The 16349-nt window shown below is 44.3% G+C and overlaps 1 protein-coding gene across 1 annotated transcript in view; it reads left to right on the forward strand.

Moving 5' to 3' along the window:
* Positions 1-16272, forward strand: part of rnf213b (ring finger protein 213b) — a 39422-nt gene extending 23150 nt beyond the window's left edge. Inside the window, exons 36-65 of the mRNA XM_065949793.1 lie at positions 70-245; positions 331-534; positions 1249-1436; positions 1521-1641; positions 1861-1961; positions 2101-2280; positions 2550-2695; positions 2792-2891; positions 3571-3682; positions 3775-3979; positions 4196-4386; positions 4980-5102; positions 5281-5382; positions 5703-5945; positions 7649-7733; positions 7820-7854; positions 7942-8042; positions 9020-9170; positions 9270-9435; positions 9521-9615; positions 9862-10107; positions 10286-10418; positions 10523-10606; positions 11072-11255; positions 12265-12466; positions 12562-12639; positions 12810-13007; positions 14646-14735; positions 15136-15314; positions 15832-16272. Coding sequence (XP_065805865.1) covers positions 70-245; positions 331-534; positions 1249-1436; positions 1521-1641; positions 1861-1961; positions 2101-2280; positions 2550-2695; positions 2792-2891; positions 3571-3682; positions 3775-3979; positions 4196-4386; positions 4980-5102; positions 5281-5382; positions 5703-5945; positions 7649-7733; positions 7820-7854; positions 7942-8042; positions 9020-9170; positions 9270-9435; positions 9521-9615; positions 9862-10107; positions 10286-10418; positions 10523-10606; positions 11072-11255; positions 12265-12466; positions 12562-12639; positions 12810-13007; positions 14646-14735; positions 15136-15314; positions 15832-15970 — 4358 coding nt within the window. The 3' untranslated portion in view covers positions 15971-16272. The remainder of the gene's footprint in view (positions 1-69; positions 246-330; positions 535-1248; positions 1437-1520; positions 1642-1860; positions 1962-2100; positions 2281-2549; positions 2696-2791; positions 2892-3570; positions 3683-3774; positions 3980-4195; positions 4387-4979; positions 5103-5280; positions 5383-5702; positions 5946-7648; positions 7734-7819; positions 7855-7941; positions 8043-9019; positions 9171-9269; positions 9436-9520; positions 9616-9861; positions 10108-10285; positions 10419-10522; positions 10607-11071; positions 11256-12264; positions 12467-12561; positions 12640-12809; positions 13008-14645; positions 14736-15135; positions 15315-15831) is intronic.
* Positions 16273-16349: the final 77 nt, after the last annotated feature.

A 16349-nucleotide genomic window follows, 5' to 3' on the forward strand; every position in this document is an offset into this window, starting at 1 on the left:
TACCTTTCTTTTTTATATTGTGGTTCTGTTCATTAATACTTGGTTCTGACTCTTACAATTGATCCCCAGTAACAAAAGAGGGTGACACGGAGAGGATCCTCAAGTTTGTGAGCACCTTTAAGAACGGCCGGCTGGGCGCTCACTTACAAAAACTCTCAGAGGAGGAGAGACTGGAGTACAGCCAGCGATATCTACAAGACTTTCTGCTGCTCTCCTTGAAGATCAAGTCGAAGGAAAACCTGCGGGTACGGACGTTATGGGTCCCACATTTGCACGATACATATTCTGGAAACAGGTAAATAGCCCTGACTTTTCATTCTTCATGTACAGGTGTTCACCGGGGCGTTGCTGGGCTGTGTGTCTGAGCTTCAGAGGACCTTGGGGGTTGTTTCTGATCTCTCCCCTGCTTGGATACACGCTGCTGCCAAACATTTCGCCCCCAGACTGGACACTCTCGGCCACATATTTCAGCTGCAGCCCCAGTTAGCCACTGATGTCCTTCAGCAGGGGTCAAAGAGGGAGCACCACGAAATGGTAGGAACTGGTTATGTTTTTTTTCAAGATTGCCCAGATCTGTTGTGTTGTGATTGGCCACCACTCATTGGACAGAAAGATTTTTTTTACCAGACAACAACAAGGGACTGCGGTTCATGTCCTATGTTAACACTGACCAAGCCATGATCTTTTTCCACCTTAACCTTGAACTTAAAGGTCACATATTATCCTCCTTTTCAGTTTCTAAAAAAGTTTCTTGTTCTAAATCCACTCTGATCCTGTATTTGATCATGTCTATAAACCCCTTTATTTCAGCCCTGCTCAGAATAGGCTGTTTCTGTATCTGTACCTTTAAATATGTAAATGAGCTGTGTCTGACCACGCCCCCTCTCTGGAAGGTCTTGGGTGTACTCAGGCTTTCTCGCTCCATGTCCTATTGTTTACGGTGAGAAGGCAGACTCAGAGGGCAGAACAAACACCTAGCTGTGGGAGTGTCACCCACCTGGGGGAGGGGCTACTGCCCTTTGTGATGTCATGAAGGGAAAATCCAGGATTATATCATATTGTATCATAGGGCATCCTATTGTATTGTACCTTTTTTCCATGTGGCTTTGTTGTGCTGTGGGACTAGTGATGAGGTAAAGGCCAACCTGTTATATTTACATGCTTAACGTTCTTTAGTCAACATGCAAACAATGAAACTGTAAACATTTGATGATCCCATAGTTAGCTTGATGTCTTTTGTCTTGACAGGTGGAGGACATTTTAGCTCTCGGCATGTGTGTTGAGCAGACCAAACTACTGACTGTGACGTCTCATGGAGAGTGTGCGTCCTTTGTGAGCAGAGTGGAGTTTGTGCAGCCGTGTTTGGATCGAGTGTTTGGTCAGAAGTACAGCACCCTGTGCAGCCCCGGCTGTCTGCAACATCTGGACTCCATCAGGTGAGTCTGGCTTTGACGTCCAGGAGAGGAAAATAAAATGAGCGTGTTTCACGGTTTCATTTAAGAGCTCATTCCTCCTCTTAGGTCACTGTGGCAAGGGATGCTGGTCGTCGTGTCTTTCATCCAGACTGTCATCTTTAAAATCAAACAGAGTGACTCAAGACTGAGAGAACTGAGTCTCAAACACTGCAACCTTCACCTGAACGTGAGTAAAACTGTTTCTGTGGTAGAAACAAGGTCTTGGACGTTCGCTCACTGGGAGAGAGGAAAATAGATTTTCACATAAAAGTAGTTATAATCTCATCAGGAGTTTGACGGAAGCAGGACATGTAAAATGCTTTGGTTGTTGTGATTTGGTCAGATGGGAGGGAGTTGTGTTGGGGGGGAAAAATAAGTCATAACAGATGTTTTTCATTCCCAACAGATCATGCAGGAGTCCCCTGACTTAAGGAGCGTGGAGACTCTTCAGCAGCTGATCCGCATCCTCAACTCTTTTCATGAAGAGTGTATCAGCAGGGAGCTGAGGTCAGGATCTTCCCCTCCACTTATAATATTTGTTTTCAGCGTTTCAGTAAATCATTCCAACGAGCTGAAAGTTTGTGAATTATTTAAATGGGATCCCCGTGTTGTGATGAGTCTCTTCATATGTTTTGTTCTGTGAAAGGTTTGGTATTTCCTGCCCCGTCTGTCTGCGGGGGCTCACTGAGCCGTCCGTCCTGCCCTGTCAGCACGTTTTCTGCGTGCCCTGCCTCCAAAAATGCATCGAGCTAAACACACACTCCTGCCCCAAGTGCAGGACAGAGCTGCCGCCCGACTTCAAGCCGATTGTTTCTCCTGAAGTCAAGTGAGTTCAGAAAAATCCTTTTTTTAAAACACGGCACAAAGCCTCCGTCAGAAATGTGTTGTTGCATAATTATTTGGAAAAAAACAAACTTAAATATTCTCCAGTTAGCGTCACAGTCAGAAACGATCTAAAACACCTCCAGGATGAGTATTCACATCCAATACTATCATGGTCCTACATAATGCACATTGAAGTAGCAAACTTCTCTCCACAGATAATCTCATTTTCAAGATTTATCACTAGCTTTTTTTTTTCTTTTCATGGTTCAGGGCTGCACTCCAGCAGCAGGCAGAGATCAGGGACTGCTGTAACTCCTTCTTCCTGGAGGTGGTGTCCAGGTTCTGTCTGTCAGAGGGACAGACGCCTGCAGAGGGGGTGGTGGAGCTGCTCTTCTCCTTACTTGTCTTTGCTAGCGGTTAGTGAGTGGATAAATATATGACAATAACTAGATAACTCATGATGCCTTGATAAAGAAGCATTTTCCACCTGTGTTCTTTTTTTCCTGATGCAGGAGATGTGTACAGGACCAGGGAGCTCACTCCTTTCTTGGAGTGTGTGGATAACAGTCCAGTGGTTCGATCTGTGCTGCCTAAACTGCTGCTGCAACACAGGTGAGGGCATGACTGAAGTGAGCATGTGCAGAAGGTTTACTCAGTGGCAGAGAAGTACAAGATTTGTCCTATTTATCAACACAACGGGGACGCTGATGGCCTAGCAGTTTGGTAATCCCCCCCACACGGCTGTTTTGGACGCCCCTCGGTTTGTCAGATATGAGAGCAGTTATCAGGTCAACAGGTGTTGCAGCGATGGAAGCGGTCAAGAGAAGTGGTTCAGATAGAAGTGATTGTACCCGACCTAAAAAGCCTCTGCATGTTTCTAATAAGCTCCACGAGCAGAAACGTGCTCAAACTAGGATCAATATTGGAGATGCTTTTGAAAAATGGAGAGAGGTTAGAACACAGAAAGGTTTACAGACCCATGCAGAGCTGGATAAACACTGAAGCTTCAGAGTCCACCACATGGTGACCTGAGTGAGCATGGACTCTAGAGAGGGGGGGGGGGAGACAGCTCTCTACAATGTTTAGAATCTGGATTGCAGTACTTTTAAATTTTAAACACTACGTTATACATGTTTCTCCTTTAAGCTGTTGTATAGGTTTGTTTTTTTGGAATTCCTGCTATTGATCCAAACGCAGTTTTTTGGGATCTAATCTCCTGAATATTCTGAAACAGCAGTGAAAGCACTTTTATAGAGACGTGCATGTTTGTAAGTCGTGGTGTGTCCAACAGCTTCGAGCAGGTGAAGGGTCACATTCAAACCTACCTGGAGAATCTGGAGGAGAATCTTCTCAACATAGAAGACCGTACTGAACTGAACCTGCTGTTTGTCAACTGTTTCCAGGTAATAATATGAAAAACAATCATGCAATGGTCCAACCCAATGCTGTCCCTTGTTCCTGATAATACAGATGTTTTTTTTTTTTGTTTCCCCAGGACTCTCTGCTGTGCTCAGAGGCGAGGGAAATGGATCAGACTAAGGAGCAGCAAATGGAAGCCCAGACCAGATTCCTGAGCAGGATTGCCAGGAAACAAACTCCAGGCAGAGAAGAGGACCCGGCAGAGTTCCTGCTCAACACAGCCAGGCTGAGAATATGCCTGAGCACGGCTGCACGGCTGCTGGAGAAAGCTGCAGTGCAAGGTGTGAATGCAGAGCTTTATGTAACCTGTTAACTTAAGATAAGATACCAGACCTATTCTAGACCCTCCAGTACCCAACCCAAGTCCCTACAGACCGAGCTTCTGCATATTCATGAGCAGAAACGTGATGCATGCATTCAGATTATTTCCATTACAGGTGCTGCAGTTTCATATAAAAGTCAATATTAAAGGTTAACGTGTTTCTTAATGGATGCAGGCAGACCTGCAGAGGTGGAGGCTAAGTACCTGCAGCAGGTGAGGGCGGTGTGCGAGTACTGTGGTAACGACTGGCTCAGAGTTTACCTGCTCCGAGCTCTCCACAGAGTCTCAGGTGTGGACTGCATCCTGTCTATGATGAACAATCCCGCCTGGAGATGGGTCTTCCCTGCGGAACTCCTTCGACTTCAGGTATTCAGAGACACAGAGCTGCCTGGTGTGGAAATACATTTTTGACTGTGTTTGGTTCCAACAAGAGCTCGTATTTTTTTTTTACTTTGTTCTCAGAACACTTGATCATCTGAAACTAAAAAATCAAGAATGAAAAGTGACTGGGTACAGGTCCCTTATACTTTTTCTAATTTTAGGATAAATTGCTTCCAAATAATGTTTTGCTAAACTAATAGATTCTTTGATTAAAGTCGCAGTATTTAAATTCCGCCACCAGGGGGCTCTCAATCAAAACAATAATAAAAGATGACGCTGAGGCTGGCGGGGAATCATGGGAGTGATTCTCTCTGCTAGTCCCCCCCACAAAACAAACTCTGAGTTGAGTGTAGTGAAACCGACCTGAGGAAGAGAATATGTTTTCAGACGAGTTAATGTACCCGAGTATAATCTACATGATGTTTTTATTCACTCACAGTTCCCGCTTCCTTATGCAGCAGTCTTTGTCTTGTAACATCCAGTGTTTTCACGGCAATGACATGCTACGACAAAGACACCCCAAGTACAGGAGCTTTAAACTCAATTTAGATCAACAACTTTTTTTTTATTTCCCAAAGAGGACGAATCTGACCAACATAGACAGCTTCCTGTCCTGTGGGACGCCTTACAGAGACACGAGACACGCTGTGGCCCAGGTCCTGGTGGAAAACAGATCTGACACTTTCAAGACACAAACACAGGTAAGGACGTCTCCAGGGGGGAGGGGGAGGGGCAGAGCGAGCGGACACAAACTGTGTGTGTGTGTGTGTGTGTGTGTGTGTGTGTGTGTGTGTGTGGCTGCAGGGTTGTAAAAAGACTTAAGGCGATGTCGGCTGTGTTTTCCTCTTTTACATCTTTGTTATTGTTTTTCCTCTGCAGAAGCTGAAGGGTTGTCAGATCAGCCTCCTGGCCCTGGCTTTGTTCAGACAGGTCACATGTCGCTACAAATCACCGGACATCAACATACATCTCCGTCCAGAGGTCAGTGATACATGCTCCTCCTGGTGAAGTGTATTTCAAGATTCAAGATTTGTATTTATCACATGCTCATACTGATGTGCAGTGAAATGTAAAGACTGTTCCGCAAAGGCCATGCAATAAACACTCAAATTACTAATACACATAAATACAGCAATATAGAAATATAATGTAAGAAATATTGAATATACAAAATATAGAATAATGTAAACAGTGTAAAGTGTCAGTGAGTCAAAGTGCAATGTGCAGATTGGAATGTGTGGTGTATTTATGTAAACGTGGGTCTTCTTTTATAACACGCGGTCTTTTACATGAACCTACAGGAGAATAAACGACTGGGAGAGCTCCTGACCAACGTCAAGCCAAAGGAGTTCAAGGATTTCTGCTCGGCACTTCTGTCCAACCAGATCGGAGGACCGGGCTCGGGTCTACGCGTCGACACAAACCTGTCCCCTCTGAGACAAACCCTCCTGGAGCTGCTGGTCCATCTGGACTCTGTGCTCCTCAGTGGGAATCATCTGTTGGCTCCTCTTCACCAGATCGCCTTCCAGCCTCAGAATGTCACAGTAAGATGTGTTTTTTTTTTTTTTTTACTTTGTTTGTGGGAGTGTTGTAGTACTCAAGACTGGTCTCAAGACCACTTTTTGAAGGTCTCGAATCGGAATCGAAAGCATTTTTACTCTGTCTTGTTTCGGTCTCAGACTGGGCAGACTCCGGATTTTTAAATCAAGACCAGTCAAGACCACCACTGATCGGCTATTGTTCCACCTCGTTCCTGTGGTTAGAATGAAAACACGTCTTTCTAAAAGAACAAATAACTTCAATTCAGTTATAGTTCCATTCATTTATTTATTTTTATCCCCCGGTTACGTCTGCAACCTTCCCGGTGTTACGGCCTAAATAAGTGACACGCCCCCTAACACAAGATGAGGATTTTTCGTGATATTTATGGTCTTGATCTGGTCTCAGTCTCGCCCTGCCTTGGTCTTGGCAGGGCGAGACCCGGTCTTGGAGCACTCTGGTCTCGGGTATGTCTTGGTCTTGGTTACTGGGGTTGTGTCAGAATCTGGTTGGATTATTCATAAAGAGTAAAGGCAGCAAATCTGCTGGATGGATGGATGGATTGATGGATGGATGGATGGATGGATGGATGGATTGATAGATGGATGGATGGATGAATGGATGGATTGATGGATGGATTGATGGATGGATTGATGGATGGATTAATGGATGGATGAATGGATGAATGGATGGATTGATGGATGGATTGATGGATGGATTGATGGGTGGATGATGGATGGATGAATGGATGAATGGATGGATTGATGAATGGATGGATTGATGGATGGATTGATGGATGGATTGATGGGTGGATGATGGATGGATGGATGGATGGCTGGATGATGGATGGATGGATGGATGGATGGACGGATGATGGATGGAATGATATATGGATGGATGGATGGATGATGGATGGATGGATGGATGGCTGGATGGATGGATGGATGATGGATGGATGGATGGATGGATGGATGGATGGATGATGGATGGATGGATGGATGGATGGATTGATGGAAGGATGGATTGATGGATGGATTGATGGAAGGATGGATGGATGGATGATGGATGGATGGATTGATGGATGGATGGATGGATGGATGGATGGATGGACGGATGATGGATGGATGGATGGATGGATTGATGGAAGGATGGATGGATGGATGGATGGATGGATTGATAGATGGATGGATGGATGGATGGATGAATGGATGGATTGATGGATGGATTGATGGATGGATGAATGGATGAATGGATGGATTGATGAATGGATGGATTGATGGATGGATTGATGGATGGATTGATGGGTGGATGATGGATGGATGGATGGATGGCTGGATGGATGGATGGATGATGGATGGATGGATGGATGGATGGACGGATGATGGATGGATGGATGGATGGATGGATTGATGGAAGGATGGATTGATGGATGGATTGATGGAAGGATGGATGGATGGATGATGGATGGATGGATTGATGGATGGATGGATGGATGGAAGGATGGATGGACGGATGATGGATGGATGGATGGATGGATTGATGGAAGGATGGATGGATGGATGGATGGATGGATGGATTGATGGATGGATGATGGATGGATGGATGGATTGATGGATGGATTGATGGAAGGATGATGGATGGATGGATGGAAATAAAAACGATAGTATTAAACCCTCCTCTTTCCCCAAACTGTTAATTTTCCTTTAAGAACTCCTTCCTGCCGACCATGCCGGACGATCACACAAATGAAGTCAGACAGTGGTTGACTGGAGAGAAAAAACTAGAGGCGTACTGTAAGTATTTCACATAGTTCATGTTTCTCTCTCCTGTTATCACGCCTCTTTATCAACATGTATCAACACTTTATTAATGTCTGCAGACTGTGCCAATGGACATCCAAGCTTTGTCGGAGAGGTATGATCTTGTATTTTTTGGCAAGTCTCGCTAAGAATGTGAAACTTCGACACATCAAACATGATATGCTTCTGTATCCTCCTGTAGTGTGGTAAACCAGTGGTGATTTCAAGATGTACGTGTGGAGCTGCCATCGGTGGAGTATCTCACGTGCCAGTCCAAGGATTCACGAGACAAACTGAACAGAGGTACTAAAACTTTGTGTTTGGACAGTAGAGGAGAGAAGACATTTTCAACAGGAGCACTCAAACTCTGCAAAGTTCCCCTCCTCATTGGCCTGCACTCACACTGCTCCAGGACTAACCGGGCCTGAGCACAGAACATGATAGCTTCACTGACTCTGTGTCTTATTCTGAGTCATGTTAGTCAGAAACAGACAGAACACTCAGCCCACGTTGTTGAAATCTCCCCGAGTTTCTTCTTCTCTGGTTAAATGAAGGTTATTTTACAGGATACTCAGAAATACGCCTTGGGTTTCAGCCTATTCCTTTTTTTGGTAATTGATTGTTTGAATTGTATCGTGTGAAATGGAGGAGTGTAAGCATGTGAAGTGTTTTGTTTATTTATTTTTTATTTTTTTATTTAGAAAAAGCATTCTTCACACATTAGTAATTAAACATAATAGCAAAATAATTGCAAGACTCCTCCCTCAAACCTTCAAACATTGGAGCAGTTTCTTTGCAGAAAGAGGGGGGGTACGATGCTCGCAGTATATTTTAACAATTTAGCTCTTCCAAAGATTTGTTCATATTCAAGTAACATGACATTAATTAAATTGAAATTATTTACAAAAGAAACACAGGAAGCTTTCACCTTGGAGGGGTAGAGAAAGAAAATAATTAAATACAGAGCAGGTTAACGGATGAAAGAAAATGACAGAAATGAGGAAATAAGACTCCAATAAGTCAAATAAAATCAGGTCTTATAGGTTTGACATATTCAGTCAAGTGTTTTGTTTCTGTTTCTGTTAGTGGACTATTTACACAAATCATTTTTGACTTTTTTAAATGAAGGACCAAAATAAAAAACAATTATTAAATACATTTTTTTTAAAAGAAGTAAATGTGCAACAAACAGCTGTATTAGTTTACACTGGAGGCCACTCTCTAAAGTATTTACACTTTAAAGAAAAGGTTTTGTTGAATATCCTCTTCGTGCCTTTTAGGGTCAGAGATCAAACTCGAACAGGACACATATTAGGAGAGGCTCATCAGAGGTCGGAGGCCCCGGAGAGACAGCTGACCTACGTTCAGTCGTGCATCCTGCGGCTGCTCACGCACCTCGCCATGCTTCAAGGAGCCTTCAGGAACAACAGAGTCAGACAACATTTCTACCAACAGCACAAATCACTGTTATTTAAAAAAGAGGTATCGGAGTAAACAAAAACAAAAAAAAAAACACATTTGTTGTTACAGGGAATAGGTGACATGATCCACCCGAGGCCCCAGGATGTTCTCGCCTTCCTGTTTCGCCATCTTGAAATGGACATGCGCGTGCTGGGACAGACTCTGGATCAGAACACAGACAACACAGCGGTCACAGTTCACTTGATTCTCAACGCGTGCACAGACTTCCCTTCGGGTGAGTTTTTCTGACAGCCTTCAGCACGCTGTCTGCAGAGTGTTTGAAAAAAGTGACACGATCTCTGCTGAATGTTTTCTAAAAGGTTCCCGCGGTGCAAGACCGGATCTGTCGTCCAGGCAAGGACGGGAGCAGTGGGAGAAGCTCGTCTGTAAATCAGTCATCAAGCCAGTGCATCAAGTAAGGGAAAGCAGGGATTTTAAAAGGAAGAATGTCATTTGATGTGTAACTTTTGGAGCTATTAGCAGACGCAATCTATTAGGAGTGAATCCGGCCTGGAGACGTCTGTGTTGCAGAGGGCTAACGTCTTCTGTCTTCCATTATCCCTTTTTTTATTTTTTATTTATTTGAAACTGTAATCGAATTTCCCTCTGGGATTACAGTAATAAAGTATTTCTGATTCTGATTCTGATTTCTGATTTCCAGGTTTTGCAGCAGAGACTCCCTGAAGCCCTGGAGAGAATCAGTGCAGACGATGGCCTAGCCGGAAGCCCCCTGATGTGTCTCCTCTTCGGGGATCCAGGGAGCATGCTGTCCCTCCCCGCCGACTGTCCCACACATCGTTCCTCTTTCTGGACTCTCCCGGAGACCATGACGGTGGAGCGCCTCTCTCAGCTGGTGGGACAGTCGGAGGGCAGTGCTCTGCCTCTGCTCGACGCGTTCCTCAAAAAGGTACCGGTCTTAAAATCCTTTTCCCTGACAGTAATGAGGACTAAGAGGAGGATCTGAGGCGTTTACAAAGGGTCATTGTGACACCAGCATTGTGTGTGTGTGTGTGTGTGTGTGTGTGTGTGTGTGTGTGTGTGTGTGTGTGTGTATGTGTGTGTGTGTGTGTGTGTGTGTCACACAGATACACTGTGTGAGGCAGTTACATCACCTGCCGGAGCTGGCGGCGTTGCAGTCTGACCTGCTGAGAGTGTTTCCTCTGACATCACACTCTTCACCTCAGACCATTGCACAGATGCTGCAGAAGATTCCAGCAGGTAACATCTACTAGACCCTCACACCTGACGACACACTCACATGACACGCTCACGACACACTCACATGACACGCTGAGCCTTTTTTTTTTCACTGTTGTCATCAGGGTGCCAGAAGAAGAGGCTGCAGGAGAGAGTGGAGAGATTCATCCGGGTGTGGAACCTCCTCAGAGCAGAGGTGGCAAACAACTGTAAGAATCAACTCCAGACATGTTCAAAATAGAGCTGTGTCTTCAATTTAGAGACAGGACAGTGGACAGAGCCAGACACCAGAGAGAGAGAGAGAGAGAGAGAGAGAGAGAGAGAGAGAGAGAGAGAGAGAGAGAGAGAGAGAGAGAGAGTGGGGAATGACAGGGGACTCACACTATTAGTTGACCTGATAGAGATTCAGTGTTGATTGTTTCTTTGATAAAATGATGAGTTAAGTCATGCAGATCTACGAGAGAAGGATATGAATCACTCAAAATGAATCTCCAGCTTCACAGATCTAATCAGTTTTTAAAAGCAGAGAAGTGATTGACATGTTTGCTTCTTTCACTGCATGACACTCTCTCTCTCTCTCCATTGTCTGTGCCCGTGTGTGGTGTGTGTGGTGTGTGTGTGTGTGTGTGTGTGTGTGTGTGTTTGTGTTTATTTGTGTGCGTTTGTAAATTTAGCTGCAGACTTGGGCGTGGATGTGAACTTGTGTGAGAAGGAGCTGACGACCGACAGCTCCGGGGAGTTTCTGACTCTGAGTCGACACGGACCCGGGTCGTGTCTCCAAAACCTGGTGGACTTCCTGTTGATGACTCACAACGGCCTGGTGAGAGAGGCCCGCGCAGTGAGCCGCCAGGAGGACAGGTCAGTGTGCGCCTTAACAGTTACATTATTCTTTATTTAATATGATGATAGTTTTCCTCCTCTACTCTGATCACCTGATTCAAAACGCTGCGAGGAGTGTCATCATAAATATCACAAAATAATCATCTGACGCTTAGATAAACTGAATAGCTTGACCCCCTGTGTCCCATCTGTTTACATGGAGGGGGCGGGGTTTATGAACTATTATACCGCAGCCAGTCAGCTGGGGGAGCTCTACATTTTTTGGCCTCACTACCATGCAGGTTAATACTCTGTCCATCTTTATATACAGTCTGTGGTTGAAGTATTTTCTGACCCTTCTCCTGGTGTCAATGTGAGGAGGATTAAGAGGGACAGTGGATGTTAGGAGGAGGACATGCAGCAAAGGGCTGAGGTCGGATTCGAACCCACAGACACAGTGATGAGGACTATGGGACGTGAAACAGGAGCTATGCAGACCCCCTTTTTGTACTGTTTTTCCTTATAGTTATTATTGCACATCGTTATCGCTCTCTGATGAGCAGGTGAGGTGAGGGGTGTGGTGTTTCCTTTATTTTTTATTTTATTTATTTTACAGGGACATTGCATATTAATAAACATTTCTGTAAATATGCCAGAGTTAGCCAAAAGGTTAATTTTCACCTGTTGTCACTGGCCAGATTTTATAAAAGGCTCCCTTAAAAAAAAAAAATTCAAACATCGCTAAAAGCTGCAAAAATAGAAATATCATGACAGTAATGAAGCAGACACAGGAGAAAATACATAAACCATGCAGGATACACATAAAGCAGCATTTGGTTAATATATAAAAAAATATACATCATGCAGGACAGACACCTCAATGTGTAACACTTCCTGGATGGCAAACAGTACGATCTGGATCAGGCTGTTTTGAAATAACATTTGTTATGAATTTGTGGCTAGACAAACAAAGATAAATGGTAGACTCTGTGCTCCAGCTGTACCTGCATCAACATAGACGCCCCTAATAAACCCGTTCTCTCCCCAGTGAATACAGTATCCCATTAGACCGGATATCAGAGACCCAGCTGACCCTGTGCCACCCCGAGAGAGAGCTGCTGCCTCTGGTTCTGGCAAAGTGTCACTACACGCTGAAGAAAGGTGGAGAGACAGACAGCAGCTACGACCTGCAGGGCGTCCAGACGCAGCTGGCTCGTCGCTTTTTCTCTGGGAAACCACTCATCCAAGCGGTAAAGATATAAAACTGATCATAGAGCTGCATGCACGTTTTAACATGAACAGCCTGCTAACCAGCACTGATGTACTCTATTTAAAAAAAAATCAGGACACATCCAGGTACTTGAACAGACATCTGCAAGATTTCTCCGTGGTTCTCACCGAGGTCAGAGGAAAGATCCCTCAGGTGAGACGACCTCGTTTAAGTGTTTTATGGCTCGAGCGTCTTCATCCGGAACTGACTAATGCCAGCCAGAGTTTTTTTTCACAGTAGTTTCTCTTGTAGGATTTTGTGAGGCCGCTTTTTGTTAGAGGTCACATTCCTCCCCTCTCACACTCCTCTTGTCTGTACTGCAGGAGCCGCTGAAGGGTTCGGTCTGCAGCTCCATGAAAGCGGTGCTGCGCTCCTTCACGGATGTTTGTGACGCCGTGTTTGCGGTGGAGATCGGCCTCCGCTTTCTCGGAAAGACGGGCGGGGATCGTCAGTGTCAGCTCCTGTCCTACCTCACTGACTCGCTGCAGATGAAGCCACAGATTTCCAGCACTGTAGCCAAGGTAGAAAACCTCCAGATGTGATTCACCACACCGCTATGCAAAGAATCTGAACCGTATCTTGTTTTGTAAGCAAACACTCCCTTCTTATATTTTTACAATCTGTGAACTCTCCGTTTAAAGAGGGATTTTAAAAAAACAATCAGAATCAGAATCTGGGTTTACTGCCAAGTACATTTACACATACAAGGAATTTGACTTGGTGTATTGGTGCTAAACAATTAACAAGGAAATAAAGCAGAACTAGCAACAACTTAAATAATACAGTATAAGAAGATATTACAATATATAAAATAGAATTTAAAAATGTAAAATATAAAAAATTAAAATATTTTTTTTACAAAAGGTGTAATGTAGGAGGTGGTCAGTGGACTATGAGAAGAAAAAAAAATCTTAGTGTGTGTAACTACTCAAAGAGTGCATGTAAGGAAGATAAACAAGTGAATTAAAATGTCCCTCATTCCACACTGTACAAACAACCTGCTCCCAAACAGAAGGTTTCATGAGCTATCATTATCATTATAAAAAAATCATAGATCATTAGATTATTATAAAATAGAAAAATAAATAAAAAACTAAACCTGTCCAAATGAGTCAACATGTCCCTTTGGAATTCACAAAGCTCACACAAAGGGTTAAATGCTCCACTAACAGCTGCAGAGCAAACCGATGATGTTAGCGGTATTTAACTCAAACTCCTCTTAACTTGCATTATCGTTGAATGTTTGCGACACTGACACAAGTGAGGCAAGTTTCACCCTTTTAATAGAAATGAAAGTGAACCAATGGCTGCGTCAGATAGCCTATTGCTTAAGTTGCACGCCTGTGTACAGAGGCTGTAGTTGCTATGGGTTCGACTCCGACCTCGGCCCTCTGCTGCATGTCCCCCCCCCCCCCCTGCCTCCCAACATTTCCTGTCTCTCTTGTCCTCTTAATCCTCCTCACATTGACGCCAGGACAAGGGTCAGAAAATACTTAGACTACAGACTATACACAGACTCTATAAAGATGGACAGAGGACACCTGCATGGTAGTGAGGCCAAAAAATGTAGAGCTCCCTCTGCTGACTGGCTGCGGTATAATAGTTCATAAACCCCGCCCCCTCCATGTAAACAGATGAGACAGGGGTCAAACTATTCAGTTAAACTAAGCGTCAGATGACAAGGGAGACAAGAGATGTCCAATCCAATAAAAGCCCCAAAAATGACATCTTAATAATTGATCCTTTATTAATCCCGCGAGGGGAAATCTGTCTAATGAACATGCTACACACACACACGCTGAAATACACACACATGCACAAACAGGGGTTGCACTAATGGAGAGGTCTCAGAGTGAGGGGGGGCGAGTGCTCCAGAGCAGTTTTTGGGGTTTGGTGCCTTTGCAGTGCTCAGGAAGTGGACTGGCACCTCTCCAGCTACCAGACCAATTTCCGGACTTGGTCTGGGGCCGGGACTTGAACCGGCGACCCTCCCATTCCCAACCCAAGTCCCTACAGACTGAGTTACTGCCGCCCCATCTTTACAATGTTATCACTTGCAGATTGCAATGTACACATGCACTGCCATCAAGACGCTAAAAAGATGAACGCCTGTGTGGTCTTTCTAATATCACAGCTTTCTGTTTAATTCTCTTTTTAAGGGTCTTGGAGAGAGCAGACTGGAGCACAGCATATTCACCTGGCAACTTCTAACCTGTTGGAAGTCGGAGCTCATGCTGAACAGGAAGCAAGTGAGTTATTAAAAATTGTGGAATTCAAGGTTTTAGAGAACGGAGCCTGGAACAATACAGTTTATAACACCATTCTTTTATCACGACTGTTGGAGCCGTGCCTAATCCAAGCCCCCCTTTTTAAGACTTTAAAGCCATAAAAGAAACTCCCACTCGCGGTGACCACATAGTTTCGGGTTATTATTTTCACTTGTGACCCCTGTTGACCCTCAAACCACACAGAGGGAAATGTTCCTGTCTGTAATCTGTTGAGAGCGTGCCGTCTGACACGGCAGGCTCCCAGAATTTGACCCCAATAAACCCAGAATTTGAGGAACTGCACTCTGTTGCCTTTAAACACTGTGTTGTTGTTGTTGTTGTTGTTGTTGTTGTTATCACGCATTTCTTGTTTTTGTCAAAGGACCCCTTTCAGAAGCTGCCCTCAGAGTTCCAGCAGGAGCTCTCTGAGGAGGAGAGGAAAGGGCTGAAGGTTTTCCTCGCTGTCACAGATGTCGACGTGTTCGCTCTGGAGCTGCATGAAATTCTGCTGCTGAAGACGAGCGATGCTGTGCCGGACGAGGGTTACCAAGCACACTGGGAGTAAGCTCAAGCCATTTGCATTTTCCCCTTTTGTAGTTTAAACACAACAAATTTAACCATTTGGGAGCATTTGTTGGAGGTATTGCCCCAAATGGCAAAACAATCCTAAAACATCTGCATTATTGATTTATTACCCCGGAGGTGTTTTTTTTTTTTCAAAATAAGGGTTTTCTTGAAAGTCATGAATGTTTAAAAGTGTGCCTATTGTCAGTTCAAAGATCACCACCCTAGTCTGAAGGAATCCATTGATCATTGACAGCTTTAATCAGAGCTAAGTGTGGAGGTCTCACCCCGGGCTTCTCCCCTGAGATTGTGAGCCTTTTGACTTTCCGGGACCAGAGCGTGACCCCTCCAGGCAGCCATCTGTCAGGGGAAAAGTTGTATCCCCTCAGCCACAGGTCGTTTCTATTGAGGCAGCAGCTGGGCAGAGAAGTGAATAGAAAATGCTTGTGGTGAAAACAATGGATGCACTGCTAACTGTTGGTTGCTTCATGCCCTCCCTCCCTTCTGTCTACAGCATCAAGTCCACCTTAGAGGTCCACCTGGAGCAGAAAGACCTTCCAACCCTGCTGGGGCTCGAGTCTTTGCCAGAGGAAATCACTCTTGGGCAGGGGGCTGATGTGTGGAGGGCAGCTGTAGAGTTTAAAAGGCGATAAATCATACTGACTAATTGAATGCTGTTTGTTGCTCATCTTTTTCTATTATGTGATTTTCTCTTTTTTTTTTATTATTCAAATGATTCCTGGATTTTTTTTAATTGTCAGTGATTAATGCATTCCATATGAGAGCACTTGTTCTGGTTAAATGTGATTTGTTTTATTTTTCATAAAGCTTTTTTAAATGCTGAAATGTTGAGATGCCAGGTGGTTGAATCCGTTTTAATGTAATACATAATAATGTTTTTATTGTTTGATTACGTTTGAGTGAAGCATCAATAAATACTACTGGTGGACTGGAACTTTGTTTTCTGTTTTAATAGCTCCCTGAACGATAACTTGTGGAAAAATGTTATTTTGCAGTCACACCTCCTTTTGT

This window comes from Labrus bergylta, chromosome 21 (assembly GCF_963930695.1).
Source record: "Labrus bergylta chromosome 21, fLabBer1.1, whole genome shotgun sequence".
NCBI classification, from domain to species: domain Eukaryota; kingdom Metazoa; phylum Chordata; class Actinopteri; order Labriformes; family Labridae; genus Labrus; species Labrus bergylta.